The sequence below is a fragment of the Thamnophis elegans genome, chromosome 5 (genome assembly GCF_009769535.1).
Source record: "Thamnophis elegans isolate rThaEle1 chromosome 5, rThaEle1.pri, whole genome shotgun sequence".
Classification (NCBI taxonomy): Eukaryota; Metazoa; Chordata; class Lepidosauria; order Squamata; family Colubridae; genus Thamnophis; species Thamnophis elegans.
In genome coordinates, this window is record NC_045545.1 from 62,784,625 (window position 1) to 62,808,813 (window position 24,189).

General features: G+C 40.2%; 1 protein-coding gene across 2 annotated transcripts; it reads right to left on the reverse strand.

The window, feature by feature from the left end:
* Nucleotides 1–3,634: 3,634 nt before the first annotated feature.
* TNNI1 (troponin I1, slow skeletal type) lies at nucleotides 3,635–18,902 on the reverse strand. Of its 2 annotated transcripts, XM_032217339.1 has the most exons (8): nucleotides 18,871–18,902; nucleotides 16,318–16,321; nucleotides 16,165–16,206; nucleotides 15,757–15,888; nucleotides 13,813–13,902; nucleotides 10,333–10,509; nucleotides 5,521–5,631; nucleotides 3,635–3,848 (listed from the first exon to the last, which is right to left on the reverse strand). In XM_032217339.1, the coding sequence occupies exons 1-7, from the start codon at nucleotides 18,879–18,881 to the stop codon at nucleotides 5,524–5,526; spliced, it is 564 nt and encodes a 187-aa protein (XP_032073230.1). In that variant the 5' UTR covers nucleotides 18,882–18,902; the 3' UTR covers nucleotides 3,635–3,848; nucleotides 5,521–5,523. The 2 variants fall into 2 exon arrangements, with proteins under 2 accessions (XP_032073230.1, XP_032073229.1); XM_032217338.1 differs by having other exon boundaries at nucleotides 3,635–5,631.
* Nucleotides 18,903–24,189: the final 5,287 nt, after the last annotated feature.

Below are 24,189 nucleotides of genomic sequence, written 5' to 3' on the forward strand. Positions count from 1 at the left end.
GCCCCATATGCCCAGTACTGGCCTATCTCAGGGCCCCCACAGCCAGGCCTTCATACCCTGACACTGATCTCAGCGGCAGCACTGCCAGGATGTGCAGCATCAGCCCATGTGGCTGCTGGCCCACTTCTTCTGCTTGCTCATGGCCACAATGGAACAGGAGTCTGAGTAGTGTGCTGGTGCCATACTACTCAGTGAGGCAGGTATTGGGGCATGTATGGCCTGGCTGTGGGGACTCCTGAGGTAAGCCAGTGTGGGGTGTGTGGGGCAGTTCCCACCGCTTGGCCTCCTGCCCCACTGCAAGCAAACCGAAGAAGTGGTCCTCCTGTACACGGGGGAAAATAAGACACTCCCTGAAAATAAGCCCTAGTGCTTATTTGGGGCCCAAAAGAAAATAAGACCCAGTCTTATTTTCAGGAAAATCCGATATTAAAAAGCAGTCAATTTCAAATTTTAAAAAGTAGTGACATCAGTGGAAAAATAGAGTGCTGTGTCATTTTTCAGGAGGATCTTTAAAAAACAAAAAACACACTTGTATTCACCTGGCTAGACAAAAAAAATAGGCAGGGTGATTTGGTTTTTTAATCTTTTCCTCCCATTGACTCTAATTGTAGGTAGAGGAGAACACAAATCTTACATAATTCTCTCACAATTATTTGCCCAAAAGTTCTTCTTCCACTTACCCCATCCTCATAAAACTGCTTTTAAATATTGTCAGATAATTTTGTTATGCCTCAGGGAAAAATAGGTTACATTTTAATTAAATTTGTTGTTCAATTTTAAAGAAAATTATGATCCTGCCCAAATTGATTAAGATCAAGAGTTTAAGGTGTTGGAGAGGGGAGTTATGTCTATATACAGTAATTCTCCTTCTCAGTTTAACTTGCGTCAGAGGTTGATTATTGTAGTAATAAAATGAAGGAGGATTTTTGTGTAAGTTTCCTTAAGCTAAAAGTCCCAATGGTAGTGCAACAAAATTAGAAATGCTTGAGCAAACATATTTGTTTCTGCTTTTTATTTTGTATGAAATGTCAATTAATACTCTCTAGATCAAGGGTCTCAAACTCAAGGCTTGGGGACCAGATGTGGCCCATGGAATGCTTATATCTGGCCCCCGGGGATGCACTAGAAACAGTGAAGGACTGGCCCGTGTTGCCAGAAAAAGCAGAACTCCATTTTTGCTGGCAGATGGTTGCAGGAGACCGTTACAGCCAAAAACAAAGCTCGGGAGTCCGCTTTCACTGGTAGAGCACCCGGACCGCCATAGGCACCCCCAACATGAGTGATGTCGAGCTGGCCACACCTACCCTGGCCACACCCACTCCAGCTCCCCAAGATCAAACACAACCCTGATGTGGCCCGCAATGAAATCAAATTTGATACCCCTGCTCTAGATGATAAGATTTGTAGTATATAGTAATGAGTCTGGCTTTCAAAGGAAGCCTTGTAATGTTTAATCCTGGACTGCCAGATGAGCAAGACTTTTCTAACAAAAGATGATGCCATCACCATTTTAAGATCTGTTGATGCTGCATTGATTTGGCAATAAACAAAATGTTACAGGAATTTTGTTCCAGCAACTAGAATAATTCAACATACAGAACCTATGTGGTGATGCCATCAACTGGTAACAAATGGAATTGCATATACTTCATTCCTTACATTGTATATCAATTTGAAATGAACTTTTCAAAGGAGACCAGACTTGAGATCTGATTTTTTTTTTTAAGATGGTAGACACATTTTGTATTTTGAGAAGCTGCTATGGCTCCTGTTGTAAACTGGATCCAGAGGAAGGCTTGCCCAATCACAAGCTGGCTGTCGCAGGGATATAACTAGTTGCTAGACTACAACTTTCCAGTACACTATTTGCCAACTCTTCTAGTTCCTCTTTCAGAAAAAATGTTTCCTAATATACCTGCTTACTTTGTCTTTTTTCAGGGCAGATAGTACACTTATAAAAATGCACTGAACTATAGCCAGAGTTTACTTACACAGCAAGAAACCTGCAAGATTGGACTGAAAGAGAATGGCTGTACCAAGCTCACTAAATCAAGCTTCATGGCTGAGGGAGGACTAGAACCTGGATCTTCCTACTCCTACTGCAACACATTAACCATTACACCACAATGGCACTTTGAATCTATAAGGTCCATGCAGGAGTTTTGTGGGGGGGGGGGGGATGATTTTTGTGGAGCAATGTTGAATTTCAGGATTTAATGACTATGGCTAAACAGCAGTTTCCAGCCATTTCATCAGCAACCATGGCTGGCATCTTTAAAGGCAACCATACACCACAAGCAAACCGAATAGGGATTGATGGGCTGTTATCTTTAAAGCCAAGTGACCTGATGTCTGATTGGTTTTTAGCCAAATTGGTTTGTTTTCGGTGCAGGCTAGTAAAGGCTAATCTCAGATTAGTTCTTCATTTGTTCCCAATCTTAACGGGGAGGAGGGTTGTGCTGTTGGATCCTGATTGTTCATGCTGGCTTCTGACTAATCATAATCTGCTGTGTCTCTTGTGGTAGACAGCCACAGATGCCAGGAAAACATCAGGATATTCTATTGTCAAGACCACGATCACATAGAAGAAGGATAACCATATATTCTATTTCATAGGCCTGTCCACTTGAAATATATCGTAGGCCAAATAATTCAGGTGGGAAGAAATCTTAATGTGTCAGACAACATTGTGTACGACTTGGTGGAAATATTGTTTCTTATATGTCTAATAGAAATGCCAACTGTAGCATGAACTGTAGAGCTAAACCAAACCCTATTGATTTTACAAAGCTACTATGAGAACTGGCGATGTGGAAATAACAATGGATAACATACAGGTCATGAACCTCCACCACAATTAAACTTCATATCACAGGCAATAATGCAGTCTATCCACCCTCATTTGGAAACTCCCAAAGAAAGACAGAATCTGAATGTTTGTTCTTGATGCTACTCATTTTTTTTCTTTAATGGAATACAGAGACAGTATAGTCAAATATCCAAGGCTGTATTTCATGGAACAAATGTTGAAAGATTTTCTTGATGAATAAAGTAGGCACTAAAGCCTCTGTAGTTCCAGTCCGGGCTGCCTTTCAGTCAGTAAGTGATGGCATTTCTTGAGCAAAGATCTGATCTGAGGTGATGTCAGATAAAGGACCAGCTTTCTTTCTGCATTTCAAATGCCATCAACTCAGAATTCCCATCTTTTCTGTAGGGCAGAGATGGTACTGTACTGAAAGATTGTGGCAATAAATATTGTGCTAGCAAGAAGGGAAGTGTTCCTGTTGGCCTGATGGCATGAAGCATGTTGTGATGGCATGAATTGCAGTACAGGTAGTCCTCGACCTATGATCAAAATTAAGCCCAAATTTTGTGTTGCTAAGCAAGGCAGTTGTTGAGTGAGTTTTGCCCTTTTTACAACTTTTCTTGCTACAGTTGTTGAATGAATCACTGCAGTTGTTAGGTCAGTAACTCAGTTGCTAAGTGAATCTGGGTTCCCCATTGACTTGGTTTGTCAGAAGATTGCAAAAGCTGATCACATGATCCTGGGACATTGCAACTGTCAGAAATATATGCCAGCATCTGGATTTTGATCACATGATCACAGGGATGCTACAACAGTCGTAAGTGTAAAAAAATGGTCATACGTCACTATTTTTCAGTGCCATTGTAGCTTCAAAGGGTCATTAAATGAATGATTGTATCCTCCCTAGTATCCAAAAATGCTGTGGAACACTAGATAATGCAGAAAAATGGTGAGACATAGGAAGCACCAAGAAGAAGAAAAAAAAGTGATTCATGTAGGTATTCTGGAAGGGCTCTTCATGTTTCTGTGAAAGAAATATGACCTGAAATAGATAGAAAATGCAGAATAAAAGTTAATTATATTACAGGACTCTAGGAAAAACATCTACAATAATACATCTGTGCTATAAACAACAACAACCACATGCTGTCATAGTCAAGGCTGTGACTTGTAAGGACCAGAGTTAAGTAACAAAAACAAAATTATTTCCATGGTTGAAATAAAGAGTTGGGAACCATGAGTAATATTCATAATACAGAGTGCTAGTTTCTGCAGTGGGTCTAGTAACACGCAATTTTCTATAAGCATCTGTTATTGCTAGTTTTGTTATGCTATGCCATAATACAAATGCCAAGGCATTTTACACCATAAAGTACATGAATGCACATTAATTAAGACATCAGAATAAGTAACTGCAACCAGATTGTATAGCAATGCAGAAAGCACTGAACATGCAAGATGCACGCAATCTTTATCATTTGAAACCAGCGAGGACCAGACAGAAGGGGAGCAGTCAGAAATTAATGGAAAGTATGTTCTTTAAAATTACCTAATATGTTATGCTTCACTGTATCTTCCTAAGAATAAACTAAATTGTGTGCTTATTAACGGTTCCACAAAATCAGCTATTCACATTTAAGTCATTGGATAAATTAGAAAAGGTTAGCACTACAATCAGGCTTAAATTTGTAAGGTTACAACTTTGCCTTGCCCAAACCAATGGTCAATTATTTAGCCTTGTAGTGGAGCTTGCCAATAGATAGTTTTACTCTGCAAAAATGAAAGAGAAGATTTGCAAGGGCTGGCTTCTGAATTGTACACTTCCATTTTGTATATCTCTAAAGAAAGGTGCATAGGAGTGAACTGCATTTCTAATTTGTGATTAGAAATTACAGTAAATTGTTGGAGAAATGGCTAGGGTTAGGACTAGAAATCAAAAAATTACTTTGCTCTGCTAGATTTGGTTGAGATTTGGCTCATTGTTTCTAGCACTACATGGAAACCAAAACATAAACAAGAATGCAGATTTGTGCCCAAGACAAAGTACATATTTCAGAAAAGTTATTTCATGCTGTTGTCTCTGACATTCAGCCACTATGCCATAATTGAAATGTCCAAACTTGAACCAGCAAGTCGAAGTTTTAATGGCTCATTTGTGCTCAGAAGATATACCTCTTATTTCCAAAGTTCTGAGATTATCATTCTTTTTAAATTAAAGTAAGGTAAATTAAGGTAAGCTGCAAAACTACAATGCATCTCATAGAAAATCCAATATGAGATAAATAAATTAAAGTCTTCTTCAATTAACTCTGATTCATGATGACTTCAGGAAAACATTCCTCTAGTATTCTTGGCATCAACAGAGAAGTAATTTGCCATTGCTTTGGAGAGGATTTGTTCTTTATTTTAAAGTCTGGTTTATGCTGGTATTTCTTGGTGATTTCCCAGGTGTGATTCTGTTTAGATTTTTAACCAATCTCACACAATTGCTGCCTGGGCAGAAAATATGTTATTTCATCCAAAGAACTATTTCAGGTAAATAGATAAGGCTGATTAGTGCCTAATGTTTTATACTGAATTGGCCATTAAAACAGTTGTATCCAAGATCTTGACATTGGAAGTGTTAATCAAGCAACATAACCCCTTTGAGGTTGGGACCTTTAGCAATGCTGATAAAATATTCTAAAAGGATGCCATTGGGCAAAAGGGTATACTTCTCATTGTCCTGTTGGTGATTTGGCAGCATCAAACATCTTCTTCCTGCCTTCCATTCCTGACATGGCCTCCACATTCTTACGCCAGTCACTCACTTCTACTGGACGTTCCTGTGAAGGAAACCGAGAAGTTAATCCTTACCTGAGGAGAACTTAAGCAAAGGGCTAATTTGTAGAAGTAGAGATGAAGATATACATATCTGCATATGCCATATGAACAGAAAGCTGAGGAGTACATTGTATGGGTGTCACGTGGCTAAACTTTTATAACATAGCTAATATAGGAAGGGTTCCATAAGTGTATATGGTAGTGGCAAGTTTCCTGGCATATATTAGTATATGCAGAAAATAGAATCTAGACAGATTGAGCACCAATAAACTCTTCAACAATTACCCCACATTAACATTGTTATTTTAAAAAAGCAGTCTTTGGCATTCAGGGGAGCTAAGATGAATACACTAACAAAGATTTAAAGGAGAGAATCAAAGCATCTTCTAATTTAAATCTAAACTGTACTGTTTAATCACTGGAATATATGCCTGTGTTATATATGCTATTCTAGCTCTATCTGGAATTTACCACATACTAACATTTTTTCAGATCTGAATGACTATGTGTAATGAAGAAAAAGGCCTGGATCATTAACCTGTTATTTCCTTCATCAATAGCCTTGCAAAACTGGCGATGTGCATTTCCTTATTATGGATTATTCTCCATTAATCGTTGATGTTGGGAAAGCATGGACAAATTCACCCATAAAGGTCTACACACTGACTTTTCATCCAAGGAAATCAATACAATCAATAGAACTGTTGATCTCTATTGTTGCATTATGTTATACATGACAGGTTGCTGAAATGTTTTCTGTGTATTGAGTGACTAGTATCCTAGAATGGCATTTGCAATGATATAATTTGTATCATCACTTAGTCCTATGTATAGCTCACAATGTTTGATATGCTAAAATCTATTGGGGGGTGGTGCTTGATGTCGCAACGACACGACATGCAATCTTGGGTCTCCAGGATTGCTGTCGATATCTCTGTTTCTGGACGGTCCTTTGGACCTAAAACTGTTCTGAAGGAACAGTGATAGAGAAGAGCATGTCCTGCTGATGTCAGGGGCATTGCAAAGCCCCTGATAGATCCAGGAAAAAGCTTTTTTTGCTAGCTACAAGAGAAGCAACCAAATGGCTGCCAAAGGTTGGGACAAGTCCCTGAACAGAAGCTGTGCAGGAGTGTTAAATTGGTGAGAATTTTTTTTATTATTATTAAAGAAAGGAAAACCAAAAATAATTGGAATTTAAAATAAAATTGAAGACAGAATGAAAACAAGCAGCAAATCAACTCTGGTCTAAGATGATCATGTTATTTTTTCTACCTTAACTTTATTTGTTTTCTATGGATGGACTCTTTACAAATGCCTCTTACTTTTAAACTGGACTGGTCTCTTTTTATTCCTTCTTCCTCTATACTTTCTCCATTTTTGGTATTTGTGGATTAAAAGCTTCTCTGGTAAGGCTGGGACACAGTATAATTTTTATAGGTTTTTTTTTCCTCTTGGACAGAGAGGCAGAAACAGATGGAAAAGAGGTAACACTGCCATCTAGTGGCTAGAGGCTTGGCAATATCTGATAAAGCCATAAGCTTTGTTTACTGAAAGGCTCAGTGGAAAATGTTTTGTTGATTCAGGGTGTTCCTTTGAAGGAAAGAGAAAGCTATGATTTGAAAAAACTCCACTGAATTTGTTTGACCTAAAAAATCTCACATGTTTTGGCAGTATTTATAACCTGGGAAATGGCACAACATGAAGAAGAAAAGGCACTAACTTTGCAAAGAATCTTCTTAGAAATTCAAAAAGTTTTAATAATTACAGAGAGAATTGAAAAGAGATTTGAAATTATAGATCAAAATACAAAAAGTATGGGGACAGCGATGAAGTTTGAGGACAGAGCTGAAAAAATAACAGAGACATATGAAAGTGGTAAGAAAATTGTTGACACTGACAGCAAACTGAGAGTGGAGGGAAATGACAGGTGTGAAATACTGAAAGGAGAAATTGATGAACCGGATCTTCATTTCGGATGTCAGAAAATAGATGAAGAAAGGAGAGAAAATTTGGCAGAAATAATGAGAGTAATCTCGGCAAAAGCACTAATGATAACAAAAGTGAAGCTGATAAACAGAGCAGATAAAGGGTTTTGAATTCTTATAATGAACAACAAGTTCTTAAGAGAAGTCCACATAAGACTTATCAAGAAAACATTTAGATACAGACTTTACAAATGGCAAGATCTATTGGACTACACTATCTATGGAAGGATACAGGATGATGAAATGAAATGGTCACAATAAATTTTAGTTAAATATAGTTAAATTTTGAGTGCTATGTACAACGTAATAATAGCTGTAGTCAAATAAATGATTAATAATGATAAAACATTTATGTATACTAGATTGATAATATGAAATCTTATACAAACTGTAAGTGAGGATTATGGAGATGATGTTGAAAAGCCTTTTTATAAAAGATAAACAATTCTATATGGAATAGAATAGAAAGACATAATATCATTGGATGATTTCAGGATAATGTAATAAAACGTTATAAATTTACTTCAAGTTTAATTATGTTGAAAGGATGTAATAATAGCTGGGCTTAATCGATGCTTAATAAGTATAACAATTTGTATACATGTATATTAGTTTGATGGAACTAATAATGGAGAAAAAACATGGAATTGGAAACTATTAGAGAATGTTATTAATGCTAAAATGATTGAATGACTTAGAATAGAAAGAAGCATAATAACAATGTATACAAAGATATCTTGATGTCAATATGTGAATTTTGATAAAATTCAAGTGACGACCACGGAAAGGACACAGAAAGACTTTGTAACCAATCGACACACTGTGTGTAATTGAAGAGGCTTTTATGTTATATGTGTTGTGTGTTTGTGTTTGTCTGAAAATAAAATTTTTATTTAAAAAAATCTATCTATAGATATAATAACTCTTTCTTTAATACACTTGATAGTAATGCATTTCTTAATTTGTGGCTTGTTTGAGCTCTTTTTTATTGTTATCTTTAAGAGTTATAGATACTTCAATGGCCCATATGACCTTTTCTTTATTTTTTCATAAGTACCAAATTCAGTTGTTTCTTATATACAAATGTACCTTACAGGCAGTCCTCAATATATCACAAAAACTGAAACCAGAATTTTAATTGCTAAACAAGGTGGTTGTTAAGTGAGTCATGCTTGGCTTTAGAACCATTTCCATGGTTGTTAAGTGAATCATTGCAGTTGTTAAATAAATCATGTTCTTCCATTGACTTTGCTGGCTGGGAAAGTTGCAAATGGCGATCCTGTGACTCAGGGATGCAGAATTGTTGCAAATATATGCCATTTGCCCAACACCCCAATTTTGATCACATACTGTGGGGATGCTGCAATGGTCATAAGTGCAAGGACTGGTCATAATCACTTTGTTCAGTGCTGTTGTAACTTTGAGTAGTCATTAAATAATGGTTGCAAGTTGTGGACAAGAAAATTCCAGTCTAGAAGATGCAATATAATATAGTGGTTTTCTTCCATGCCAAAATCCTGACTGCTATTAGCAGTGTATAAGAATTGCAAATCAGATGGATGAACTTACAATTTTACTTTAATGAGTGGGCTCTTCAACCATTTTCACAATTCTTAATCCTTCATGGGAGAAGCTGTCTTAATTTAGTTCCTGTTCTATAGCACCTTCTATAATCTTCAATCTATTTAAGAATGTTCATTTACAAGCTATTAAGATAGGGAACAGGGGGTTGTTGCTCCCGGCATTACTGCCAGTTTGGTGTGCACAAAAATTGTGCACAAAAATAGGTCTGCGCATGTGCAAAACATTTAAAAAAGAAAAAAAAATTAAATGTGTGTAATTATAATTGTTCTGCGCAAGCGCAGAACCGAAAATCAAGATGGCGGCCCCGTGGCAGAACTGGTTTGGGGGCGTGGTAGGCCTGGGTTGCTGTGCTGGTTCTAGCAACCCAGGCTGCCAAACCACTACCAGTTCAGCCGAACCGGTCCAAACCGGTATGAACCCATCTCTGTAAGGAACATCTATTTATTGATTTATTTATGATTAAATTTATATACCACCCATCTTGCCAATAGATGCACTATGGAAGAATATTGATCAAGAGAAAACATAAGAACACGTTTCTTCACGATGACATCAAAGAAACACAAATACATGGGACGCTGAGCAAACGGGATACACGGGTACCGTACAGAGGTGGGTTCCTACCAGTTCGCACCTATTCGGTAGAACGGTTTGTCAAATCTACCAAAACCGGTTAGAAGAGGTTCCACCAGCGGACCCGGAAAGTAGGCCACACCTACAGAAGAGGTTCCAAAAAATTTTGAAACCCACCATGGTCCTTGGATATGATTATTCTACACTATCATGCTATATTATAAAACTCAGTGCCTCTGTGAAGATAAGGATGACTACTGCATTTGTGGTGCAATCAGAACATTGCGTGTGTTGAAGTTTTTTAACGCAAACCAAAGATGCCTTTAAAAACAAGTTTACATCATATTCTTATGCATGCCAGTGTTGTGTGTGAGGTCATTTAAGGTGGTTCTGACAAGTGTCATCGGCATCTTCATATCCGGTCACATGGGTGGCAAGCCACTCCCATCCGGTCTCATGGGCAGCAAGCCACTCCCACAAAGGAGGCCACACCCACATAGTAGGTTCAAACAATTTTTGAAACCCACCACTGGTACCTAGGTGGGATTTCCAGCGACTGACCTTTTCCGTGTCCTCCTTCTTGACAGACTTGAGGTTGGCTCTCAGGTCCATAGATACTTTGTGCTTCGAGCCAAGCAGAGCTCTTAGCATGGCATCTGCAGACACGCGAACCCGGCGCAAGGGAGGACGCTTGAATTTTCCCCTAAGGTCAAGCACCTTCAGTTTCAGGTCTTTAATCTGCAACAAGGGGCAAAATAGATGGCCATATATCATAAGAAGTATCAGGACAAAAAAAAGCCTTGCTCTTCCCAGGAAAAAGGTAGTGGGAGCCTAGCCCACTCACTAGGTTACAAGAAGGAATACTTTGAGGGGTCTTGCGCTAAAAGCAGGGGTGGGCTTCAAAAAATTCAGCAACTGGTTCTCTGCCTGGTGGCTAGGTGGGTGTGGCCATTGTAGGCATGGCCTAATCAGCCTCCTGCACTATGGGAGGGGGGCAATTTTGCCTTCCCCAGGCTCCGGAGCAGAGGTGGTATTCAGCAGGTTCTGACCAGTTCTGGAGAACCGGTAGCAGAAATTTTGAGTAGTTTGGAGAACTGGTAAATACCACCTCTGACTGGCCGCATCCCCATCTATTCTCTGCCTCCCGAGTTGCAGCTGATTGGGAGAGAATGGGGATTTTACAGTATCCTTCCCATGGAGTGGGGTGGGAATTGAGATTTTATATTATCCTTCTCCTGCCATGCCCACCAAGCCACACCCACAGAATTGATAGTAAAAAAATTTGAATCCCACCATTGCTACGAGCATTTGACAGGGTAAAAACTGCCTCCCCCGGGCTCCAGAGGCTTTTTGGGAGGCTCATTTTCCGGCTCCCCGAGTCTCTGCACCCTGCACTTACCTCGCATCCAAAACTGGCCACTTGGAGACTCCTGGGAGGGAAGAGGAGGGGCGGGGAAGGGTGGGTGGGGCTAGCCAAGGGTGGGGTTTGGAGGTTCTCCAAACCGCCCATAATGTTAGCTATGGGTTCTCCCGAAGCTGAGTGAATCCACAGCATCCTGCCCCTGGTTAAAAGATATTCTGCATTCTGTGTTAGGTATGTTAGCTACCTTGAGTTATTTATAAAAATAATAAAGGTGGAATATAAATAATATAAATATTCAGTAGCCTCTGAAAAATTGTCACAGAAGCCTTGATTTATAAATCTCAGTTCCCTTGCTTTCAGTCTGCACACATTTCATCAATTCCACTGATAAAGAGGAAATTAGCATCTCTACTAAAGCAAAAAAAAGAGAGATAAGGTTATACAGAACCTTATAGCCTGGAACCCATATTTAAAAATAATAATCCATAGCTCTTATGGAAAATCCTGGAGATATTCAATATTCCTATTTGCAATTTAAGACCAGGAAATGCTCCATTCCGGTTTAGGTTTAGGTTTAGGTTTATTGGTTTTGTATGCCGCCCACTCCCGAAGGACTCCGGGCGGCTCACAATAAACAGGGGAGGGAATAAATAAGACAATACAAACAATTTTAAAATCCACAACAGTCACAATTAAGACGGGGCTGGGTGCTTTAACAGCCCCCAGCCTGCCGGAACAGCCAGGACTTAGTAGCTTTACGGAAGGCCGGGAGGGTAGTAAGGGTCCGGATCTCCACAGGGAGCTCGTTCCAGAGGGCCAGAGCAGCAACAGAGAAGGACCTCCCCCGGGGGGTCGCCAGCCGGCATTGGCTGGCAGATGGAACCTGGAGAAGCCAAGCCTGTGCGACCGAATTGGTCTTTGGGAGGTAATTGGCAGGACCCAGGTCCGATGCCATATAGGGCTTTATAAGTAACAACTAGCACCTTGAACTGAGTCTGGAGACCAATGGGCAGCCAGTGCAGCTCGCGGAGGATAGGTGTAATGTGGATGTACCTAGGTGCACCCACAATCGCTCGCGCGGCTGCATTCTGGACTAGCTGAAGTCTTCAAACACTTTTCAAGGGCAGCCCATGTAAAGCGCATTACAGTAGTCCAGTCTTGAGGTCACGAGGGCGTGAGTGACTATCTGAAATGCATCCCGGTCCAGATAGGGTCACAATTGGTGCACCACGCGAACCTGGGCAAAGACCCCCCTGGTCACAGTCGATAACTGGTGATCTAAAGTCAGCTGTGGATCCAGGAGGACTCCCAAATTGCGAACCCTCTCTGAGGGGCGTATAATTTAACCCCCCAGATTGAGAGATGGAGTAATTAGCCAATCTTTGGGAGGGAACATCAATAGCCGTTCGGTCTTGTCGGGATTGAGTGCAAACTTGTTCATTCCCATCCAGACCCTGATAGCCTCCAGGCACTGGCCCATCACTTCTACTGCTTCACTGAGTTGGCACGGGGCGGACAGATACAATTGTGTATCGTCCGCGTATTGGTGGTATTTAATCCCGTGCCGCCATACTATCTCACCCAGCGGCTTCATGTAGATGTTAAATAGGAGGGGGGACACGACCGAGCCCTGTGGCACCCCATAATTGAGGGGCCTCGGGGTCAACCTCTGTCCTCCGACCAACACCAACTGCGACCTGTCCGAGAGGCAGGAGGAGAACCACCAAAAAACTGTGCCCCACTCCCACCTCTTGTAACTGTCGCAGAAGGATACCATGGTCGATGGTATCGAAGGCTGCTGAGAGGTCAATGAGCACTAGGATAGAGGACTGACCCCTATCCCTGGCTCACCAGAGATCATCGATCAGCGCGACCAAAGCAGTTTTCGTGCTGTAGCCAGGCCTGAAACTGGACTGAAAGGGATCCAGATAATCGGTTTCATCCAAGGGCCGTCGGAGTTGAGAGGCCACCACTTTCTCAACAACCTTCCCTACAAAGGGGAGGTTGGAGACTGGATGATAGTTGCTCAAAATGGCTGGGTCTAGAGACGGTTTCTTCAGGAGGGGTCTCACCACCGCATCCTTTAAGAGGAGTGGGAAGGATCCCTCCTGGAGAGTGGTGTTAATTATCGTCTGGATCCAGCCGCGTGTTACCTCCCTGCTGGTCGAAACCAGCCAGGAAGGGCACAGGTCCAGTATACAAGTGGAGGCGCTCACCGCTCCCATGGCCTTGTCCACTTCCTCAGGCATGACAAGTTGAAACTCAATCCATAAACTCTGCTTAAGACCTTCCCCCGGTACCTCGGCTGGTACCATGCAATTAGAGTCCAGGTCTGTCCGAATCCGAGCGACTTTATCCGTTAAATACTGAACAAATTCCTCAGCTCTACCTTGCAAAGGTTCATCCGTGTCCCTCCCTTTCAGGAGGGAGTGGGTTATGGGTTATCCTAAACAAGGCGGCTGGGCGCGATTCAGCAGACGCTTATGCCAATAGTCCGGAATCCACTTTAGAAAAAAAGAATGGATAAACTAATTCAGGATCTTTAAGACTGCCTCTTAAAGCTATCACCTAATCTGTACTGGACATTTTCTTATAGACAATGATAGTTTACCATTTTTGGTATTCATGTATTATTTTTACCTGAGAATTTAAATAAGAGCCATTCTCTGTCTTCTTACCTCCCGTGTATTATGGGTACACTTTGCTTCTATGTCATATCTCTCTTCATCCACAATGTCTACTTTCTCATGAAGCTCCCGGCACAGATCCTGTGCAAGTAAAAGGGGGGAAATGTTAAGGGATATTTTCTCTAGGCCTCAGATCGGGTGATTTCTAACTGATATTTCATTGGGGGAATATATAGGATCATATACATTGATTAGGTATTGTTCCAATGCTAGACATTGTCTGTCCCAATATTCTTTTGGGCCGAACTTCAGAACTGAGAAGATCTTACATCAGTAACATTTGATATCAGATAACGACATCCTGTTCAGTGATTCCAAAAGACCTCACAGCCAGATACAAGACATTCATAGATGGTCGAGCTCTAAAAGTAACTTTACTCTTTGTGGCAATTTAGGACACATTTAATACATACATACATACATACATACCAGAGGTGGGTTCCTACCAGTTCGCACCAGTTCGGTAGAACCGGTTCGTCAAATCTACCGAACCGGTTAGAAGAGGTCCCACCAGAAAGTAGGCCACACCTACAGAAGAGGTTCCAAATTTTTTTGAAACCCACCACTGAGACACACACACACACACACACACACAGACTCACACAGACAGAGAAAGAGAAAGAAAGGAAGAAATAAATAAAGAAAAAAGAAAGAAAAAGTGAGAGAGTGATGAAAGAAAAAAGGAAAAAGGGACAGAGAGACAAAAGGAAGGAGAGAGAGAGAGAGAGAGAGAGAGAGAACACATGGCTGGCAAGCCACTCCCACCAGGTCACATGGCCAGCAAGCCACTCCCACAAAGGAGGCCACACCCACAGAGTAGGTTCGAAAAAATTTTGAAACCCACCACTGATACATACATACATACATACATACATACATACACACACACACACACACACACACACACACACAAAGAGAGAGAATTACAAAGCTGTTGTACAGATTATATTCAGAAACAAAAATGTAATGTTGAAGTATTAAGCACCATTGTTTCTTACAACCTGAAAATAATGAAATGAAGGGGAAAGCATGACCCTTGATCAATCTGGTACCCCCTAATCATCGGAGAGGGGGGGTACTTTAAATTAGACAACCATCTCAAGTTTAAAAATTTCTATTTCAGTTGTAGTATATAAATATTTTAATAAATCAAATTAAATATGGAAATAATGCAGATGTTACCATAATATATATTATATTTTAACTCTTGTTTTAATACTGCTATTGAATGATAGCACAGAAGTTACTACAGTATTTTGCTCTACTAATATGAGAATCTTGAATTGTGGCGATGATAAATCTGTCAATGTCAGTCAAACATTCTCATTTATCTAACCTTCAAAAGTGACATTTTTGGATAATTTTCTCCCCAGTTTCTTGAAGCATCTTTTACATCTAGTTTAGACAATAAGCCATCTGGGCCAATCACTCTGTCTCACCTCACTTCACAAGGTTGTTGTGGGGGGGAAAAAGTCACCTGGAGCTATTTATAAAAAAATAAAGATAGGATTTTTAAAAAAATTAAAAACCCCAATGATATAGAGCCGAGGTGGCGCAGTGATTAGGGTGCAGTACTGCAGGCCACTTCAGCTGACTGTTATCTGCAGTTCAGCGGTTCTAATCTTACCAGCTCAAAGTTGACTCAGCCTTCTATCCTTCCGAGGTCGGTGAAATGAGGACCCAGACTGTGGGGGCGATATGCTGACTCTGTAAACTGCTTAGAGAGGACTGAAAGCCCTATGAAGCGGTATATAAGTCTAACTGCTATTGCTATATAAGTCTAACTGCTATATGTATTATTCCACCTTCTGGGAAGGGAAAAGATGGAATGCACTGAAGTTCTGAATTAAACTTCCTAATTCAGCTCCTTAGAGTCCTGTGTAACTCAACATGTCCACTTATGCATGCCCTTTGTTCCCTAAAACAAGAATCTACCTGGAGTTGGGAGCAGGAAAGCCCACTGGTATGCAGAGACGGTATCCTTTCTGCCAAATATCTCTCCTTCTCTCCTTGTTTGTCCACTTGATCTTGTTCCCATTCTTCTTTGGCTTTAGCCAGCATCAAACTCTAGGGAAAAAAATAGGGAAACAATTGAAATTTTCCCTATGGGGAAATTTCAGACCCCATGGATCTGAAATATCAGCTGCAAGAAAGGTTTTTAAATATCTCCTATGTATAATGCACAAGGCAGAAGCCTTCATCCAGTTCTCCAACCTACTGCTTCCAAATGAGCAGCAGATAAAATTGGGAAGGCTATCCCAAATTTACATAGAAGTCTGTATGGTTCCATGCAGAGTATCTTGCTTTAATTAATGCATGATAACTTTCATTGTCATGACTCACCTTTAGAAGGAGTTTGCGTGACGCTGTGATCTTGGGCTTCCTCTAAAGAGCAAAAAATAAAAGAAATCAAGGGCACCATTTTAACAACATAGTGATAATTATGTATTCATGCCAGCAAATGTTTAGAAAAACAAATCTTGGAACTGTACTTACCTCCCTATAGAAATTCATTTGGGAGAAGGAAGAAAGAGGGAGAGGAAAAAAAGTAGAAAGAACAGAATGAATATATGAAATGTAATACTCTGCTCAAGATACTGAAAACATGAGTGAATTAAAACATTTTCTCAGGTTGGACTCCATGGTGATTCTGTTTGCCTTTTGAGGTGGACCAGACTTGAATACCAAAGTTATGATTATTAAAACTACTTTTATTATAACAAATATGAATGTGCCTCCCCCTCCCTTGCTTTATGTCAGAGTCACCTGAATCATGAGATGTGTGAGAAATAAATGTGATTGATAAAACAAAATATTGAATAGAACTGGGTAGGGTCAAATCTCGTATGCGTTCTCAAATTTCATTCCTGCTTTGGCTGAGATTTCTGCTATCTGACCATTGCTTTGGCTGTGGTTTTTCTCCTCTTCTTTAAGATTATTCTCCCATCCTATTGCAGATCTGCATTGATCAGGATGGATTTCCTATCTGGGGTTGTCTTATTAGCTCTTCTGTTAGCCTTGTTAAAATGTCTCCTTAAAAGTCATAAGCCTCTGTTACTAAAAATCACAATGATCTCATTTTGCTGGGTTCTTTAATAGAGCCATCCTAAAACATGTGCTCCCCTCATGCCTTGAATTACAATTTTCAGAATTCCCAGGCAAGGTAGTCAATAATTCTGTAGACCAAAAACACCCGGGGAGCAGCAGGAAAACAAAGTGTGCCCTAGCCTTCTAAGTTCCTGGGGTGGGTTTCAACCGGTTCGCGGCGGTCCCCGCGAACCGGTTGGTCGGCGAACCCGGAAGTAAGTAACTTCCGGGAACAGCGAAGGGCCCACCCGCCCGCCTGCGCTCCTTACTGGTCTTTGAAGGCTTCTGCGCTTCCACGCAGGCGCATGGCACATACAGCGCCTGCGCGATTCTCCGCAAGCAGCTGGATGGCACATACAGCACCTGTGCGAGTCTCCGCGAGCAGCTTGAGCATCGCGCAGGCACTAAGACGCATGTGTGAACTGCGCGTGTGCACGAGGACGCCGCCGGCCCCATTCCAACCGAACCGGTTGGAACGGGATTAGCAACCCACCCCTGCTTCTAACCCTAATGATGTGATCCAATAACATGGGCTAAGAATAGAGGTTCCATTCAGATGATATTCCTTCTCTGTTTATTAAAGCAAGACATTTTTTGGGTCTGCCCAATATAGTCAAACACACAAGATGCTCATTTAAAACTAAGCAAGCTTGGAATTTCAGGGAAATGAAGCTGCTAGTTTTGTAATGTATTTGTTAAGAATGGTGAGTGAACACAACCAGAATCTGACTAAAAATGTTGTTTAAGATTTCATTACAATTTTGTGTATCTGTCACTGTTGCATATCCTATAGGACTTTCCATAAAATGGAAACATTTATATAATACTGAACCTTAGACTCAGACATTAAGAATTATTTCCACACTTATCATATCTACATGTGGATTCACATTTGAATAATTGACTGGTGAGTTGCCAGCTTTTGAGTATGAAGTAATTACATTCCTTAAACAAGACGATAGCTATCCTGAGATACAAAATATTTTTATCAACTCCTCACCCTACTCATTTATGGAATTCATCGCTGCATTGTAAAATCATTGAGGATTTTTTCTGCCATCTAGTGATTGCTTCGCAGAACCATTTTATAAACCTAACCAAAATGTATTTGATCTCAAAATGATCCAGTCTGCCTGTAAATATTGATAATAATCAACAGAATTCAGCATCTATTTTCAGACAGTGATGTTTATTGGAATGTTGGTGGGTGATTTATAATTTCATCACCAATATTCAGTGTTGAATCAAAACCGTTTGGAAAATTTCTACTTTCCACTTTAGCTTTTCTATAACAAAATCATTGCTGAGAAATATGTATTTGAAAATTCACCGCTTTTCATTTTCATATGTTTAGTTTTAGTTTTTATAGGAAAACCATCAAAGACAACCGAATGAGTTTCTAATTTAGAGATCTTTTTCATTTAAACCTTAAATCTGAATGTCACACTTCTCATATCAAAACTAAACCTAGAAGTTGCTACATGTGTAAATATTAGTTTGAGAGCTATTGTTTATACAAGGAACCATGTTAAAATTGTCCTGCAATCATCAATTTGGAAGAAAATCCCATTTAACTTAAAGGGACTGTCTAACTTCTGAGTAGGCATATACACTTGCTGTAAAATATAACCAGTATCCAAGACATGATTTGGATCTTTGAAATCAGCAGCTCTTTATTAAGTTCTGTTCTCAACATGTAGGCAGAGAGTGAGATGGAGGAGAGGTGGGGAAACCTGTATATTACATTGTTAAGTATCTTATTTATTTATTTCACATAGAAGATAAATGGAAGAACAACACAGTTTGAGATTTTTCAGCCACAATCTCATAGCAAGCCTAGTTCTATTCGAAGTATCGTATCTCATAATGCAATAATTCTGGGGTCAAATTCAGAAGATGAATCTGAACCATGTGTGAATGAAGGATATCTCAGCTAATCGGGAAAATAAAATATTTACTCACATTTCAGGCATTGTGGAAACAAATGTTGTGCCTATAAATCAAAATAAAGCAACAAGTTACAAGGAATGAAACAATCCCAGCATTTCAAAATGAATGCAAAAAATGATGCATAATATAAGCAGACTCCATTTATTCTTTGTCATATTCCTTTTATATTTCTTTATCCCAACATTCCAGGAGGTTAGAAAAGTGATACTGAATAATATTATTTCCCAGCAATGATGAACTTGATATGTTTTTCTCCCCAGGGGGAGAATGCAACTCTAATGGAGCAGAAAATGCCAGCTAAAAATAATTCTTATGACAATGAACAGCAATGGGTTATTGTATTGTTATTCCTAGATAAAATCAAATATACTTAAAATCAAGTGCAGTTATATGAACCATTCTGTGTATGCATCTACAATATAAGAGCTTTGCAAATATTATCAATTCCATTCTCAGCTTATCGATATTCTCTACATAGGTTCACTTAGAAATAAAGCCACTGAATCCTATATAAAGACCTGGATGTAGATTATAACTTCAGGCAATAGCTCTGGACACAAAGTGTAGAAAGCACAAAGTGAATTTCCGGATTTTACTTCTGAGGAACAAACACAGGACTGGACACAGGTGCATAAGTAGAGCTTAATTCTCAGATGGATCCCCCAATGTTGAGACAGCTCAGAAGCCAAGTCCCTCCTCTGTGATGAGAATTGACAGAAGAATGGAAGGAAAAGAATCCCATGGCCACCTATTCCCACCTGCTGCCTTACTCACAACAGCCAGCAGGAGCAGGCAAGAATTGTTTCTGATGTCCTCAGTATTTCTCCTTCTCTATTGACTTCTTAAAGGGATATGGTGGCTCAGTGGCTAAGACACTGAGCTTGTGGAACAGAAAGGTACACAGTTTGGCGGTTCAAGTCCCTAGTGCAGAGTGAGCTCTCATTATTTGTCCCAACTTCTGCCAATCTAGCAGTGTGAAAGCGTGTCAAAATGCAAGTAGAAAAATAGGGAACACTTTGGTGGGAAGGTAACAGCGTTCCGTACGCCTTCGGTGTTTAGTTATGCCAGCCACATGACCATGGAGACGTTTTCAGACAGTGCTGGATTCAGCTTTGAAATGGAGATGAGCTCCGCTCCCTAGAGTCGGGAATGACTATTGTATTGTATTGTATTGTATTTATTAAGTTTGTATGCCGCCCTACTCCTGAGAGACTCAGGGCGGCTCACAATAAAAAGGGATACAAAAACTAAAAATAAAACAACAGTTTAAAATTCTGCAACAGCCATACCTCGAATGGGGCTGGATACTTCAACAGCCCCAGGCCTGCCGGAACAGCCAGGTCTTAACTGCTTTGTGGAAGGTCAGGAGGGTAGTAAGGGTCCGGATCTCAACGGGGAGATCGTTCCAGAGGGCCGGAGCAGCCACAGAGAAGGCCCTCCCCCGAGGAGTTGCCAGCCAACATTGGCTGGGAGATGGAATTCGGAGGAGGCCTAGTCTGTGGGATCTAATAGGTCGTTGGGAGGTGACTGGCAGGAGGCGGCCTCTCAAGTACTCAGGTCCGATACCATGTAGGGCTTTAAAAGTAACGACTAGCACCTTGAAGCGTGTCCGGAGACCAATAGGCAGCCAGTGCAGCTCGCGGAGGATAGGTGTGATGTGGGTGTACCTAGGTGCACCCACAATCACTCGCGCGGTTGCATTCTGGACTAACTGAAGTCTTCAAACACTCTTCAAGGGCAGCCCCATGTAGTCCGCATTACAGTAATCCAGTCTTGAGGTCACGAGGGCATGAGTGGCTATCTGAAGTGCCTCCCGGTCCAGGTAGGGTCACAATTGGTGCACCAGGCGAACCTGGGCAAAGGCCCCCCTGGTCACAGCCGACAAATGGTGTTCTAGAGTCAGCTGTGGATCAAGGAGGACTCCCAAATTGCGAACCCTCTCTGAGGGGCGTATAATTTCACCCCCCAGACTGAGAGATGGAAAGGTTAGCCAATCTTTGGGAGGGAGCATCAATAGCCACCTGGTCTTGTCGGGATTGAGTGCAAGCTTGTTCATCCCCATCCAGACCCTGACAGCCTCCAGGCACTGGCACATCGCTTCTACCGCTTCACTGAGTTGGCACGGGGTGGACAGATACAATTGTGTATCATCCGCGTATTGATGGTATTTGATCCCATGCCGGCGTATGATCTCACCCAGCGGCTAGCACATATGTGGGAGAGGAATCTTTACCTTTACCTTATTGACTTCTTGCATTCAAACGCTGCCCTCAAACCCTTCTGAACATCTTTATTTTTAGGTGGGAGTGGGTGGGCTTAGCATCTTTGAACCGCATAAATGTCTTTGCTACCATCTAACAAGATTGAGCATTTCCCACATCTCTACTGCTATCTGCTGGCTAACTAGGTTTTTGTCCCCTGGCCACCATCACTGTAGCTCCACAATCAAATTTGTTAATGGGGTGGGGCAGGGGATAAGCGGCAAGGGGACCCAAAGTGTCTGCCTTCTCTAACTGCCCTATCCTTATTGCACTACTTTCTCTGTTGTCAGTCTTGTGTTATGACTGCAGAAAGTACTGGACAATATGAAAGCTCTCAAATGTAGAAACCTCAGACACTTGTCTGCAGACTCTCGGGTCCTGAATCCCTGAAGACTGCACAGTAATGATTGGAATATTTATCAAGAGATTTAGAAATAATACTCAAACATAATAAGATAGTAAAAAATATTATGGTAGATTGTAAAATGCCTGGATGGCTTTTTTTCAAGCTTTGTACAGACATTTGCAGTTTGAATAATTTGAATAATTTGATAAATAGATCTTATCCTATGGTTTCTGAAATCAAATCCTGTTCTTCAGCAAAGAGTCTTGAATCAAAGTCAAATAGTGTGATTTTCATTTTTTTTTCAATATAATTCATCCATGTTAGCTTCAAATATTGCAGCATTTTCCAATAACAAATGTAAAAGCTGAAAACTCTATATCTATAATTCAAAACATAAGCTTTCATTTTTAACAGATGCAAATTTTTCACATATATATATATATATATATATATATATATATATATATATATATATATATATATATATATATATATATGATTATTCTTCAGGCAATCACTGGAAATTTCTTTTCTACAATGCTTATATAGAGTATACAAAATCTAAAAAAATGATTCTAAATAGAGTATTCTTATTCTTTAAAAGTAGGGTTTCTTTTTTTTGTGTGTGCTACTGAAAACATTCAGAAATAAATTTCTCAAACCCTATAGTATTCCTACTTAGGTAAATTACCTTGGACTTTACTTTTTCTTAATCTACTTGGGAAAGAAGGACATTTGTTTGACCATCATTATAAAGTTAAGAAAATGCAAGAAACTACAAAACACTGAGAAGACAGCTCAGCACATAAGGTTAAAGACAAGCAAAAATGGGCTCATAGTAATTCTGATACAGAAAATAAGTCGTTGTAGCATTTACCAGCTGAGCAGGATCTGGAATTTTGTGTGGGAGAAAATGAATGTTTAGGCATGCCAAATTCTCAGGGGGCTTGCTTCATATATTTCTATTGTAATTATATATGATCTATTATTCACATCTGCTCCCAAGGGCTTTTCATAAACACTTTTCTTGAAATAGAATGATTCACAGCTGAAACTACCCTTAAGCTCCTCACTAATCTGTCTATTTTATGTATATAAGATATTAAATAATAATTAGAAAAAAAGCATCTCAGTTTCCCTGGGCTGGCCTAGCAAATATAATTGTTTTATCATGCAAAAGAAGTCGTATGAGTAAGAAGAGGACTCACTGAGGTAATGATCAGCCAGCTGATCCTCTTATTTGGCCTGATCAAAATAAAGTAATGAAGTTATAATTATTTTTTCCTGCTTGAGTCTAAATCATCACAGTTCCTTTGATACACAATTACCTCAAGGCTAAGTCTTTGATCAAGCATCTTACCCTAGTGCAGTCCAGGCAGGAGAGAGATGACGGTTGGAGAATGGAAAGGCTCAGACTGTGAACGACAGAGAAAAGGATGGGACTAATAAATTGAAGCTTGACTACAACTGGTCAGTAAAAATAGAACCGAGACAAATACCCTTCTGGTATGCCTGCTTCCATACTGTGAAATGTCTACCCACAGACCACACACCCTTACTATCTAGTCCTTGTGAATTGCACACTTATGCATCTTGTGCATTACTTTTCCAATACTCTTGGAAGAATATACATCCAAGATTTGTGTGTGTGTGTGTGTGTGTGTGTGTCATACATTTGGTTGCACCATGTTCAATTTCAGTGAAGCTGTGGTGAAATTGCACACCTATTTCTATTCATGCCTCCAAGAGCTAACATTGTTACTGTTCTTGTTATTTTGTTGAATTGGGAGGGGCTGGAAAATAAGCCAAAAGCAGTGAAACAAAGCATCTAGCAAGCCAAGAACAAAATCTCTTGGTGCTGGCCTGAATCCAGGTTGAATTTAGGTGGATTGTAGCAGAGCCAAAATCTGGTGATTCATTGGCATTTCAGACCTTGGAAAACAGTACTGGATAATACTATCATTCAATGACTAAGTACATGCCTTTTAGAGGCTCAAGTTCTCAAATCAGGTAGTTTCCAGCATCATCATCAAAGAAGGGTCAAGCAGAGGATATCCAGAAACACACCAGCCGTGGTGGATAGTTCAAGATTTAAAAGTCAAAAAGTTAAAGCTGTATTGCAGCTTCTTTTGTTCTAGTACAGCATCAGCTGGTGCAGAAGCTGATCCCTGTCCTGCTTTTCTTTGACCCAGTTTTTCTCTTTGAGCCATAACCATAGATAGAACTTCAAATTACTAGACTATTATGGAAAATGTAGGCAAGTTACACACTTCCTCTATTCAGCTCAACTAACACAGAGTGGGGCCAGCACAATGTTGTGTGATTGAAGTGAAGGCCTAATAATGCTTTTTAATTAATGGGGCCAGAGCAATACATGTGTGGTTGAGTTTAAGGTCTAATAATGTTTTTGAAATTAAGCAATAGGTAGCTTTGATGGTAATTTATCAATCATCTCCTATTTTATTTCACCCTTATCATCCCAGGCACAGAAATAACTATGATTAAAGACATACATGCCAATTCCTTCATCTATTTCATGTTTAACTATGAGGGAGCTAAAGGGTCTTTTGCAACTTAATAAAAGCATAATTACTCCAAAGTATAGAGTGCAACGCACCCCCCTTCTACAAGACATATATATGCATGTGTGCATGCAGTCATGTATGTATTTGACCAAGTAGCTGAGGCACAGGCTGCCAAGAATAAATACAAGGCTCGGTGCAA

Bases quoted from the DNA above. Each gene is read 5' to 3' on its own strand.
- TNNI1 (XM_032217339.1), bottom strand. The intron at 13,903-15,756 runs GTAGATTCTTGT...TTACTTGCACAG, and splicing joins TTTCCTGCTCCCAACTCCAG to GATCTGTGCCGGGAGCTTCA. The intron at 5,632-10,332 runs GTCAGTCGCTGG...TTTCCTTCACAG, and splicing joins AGAAGGAGGACACGGAAAAG to GAACGTCCAGTAGAAGTGAG.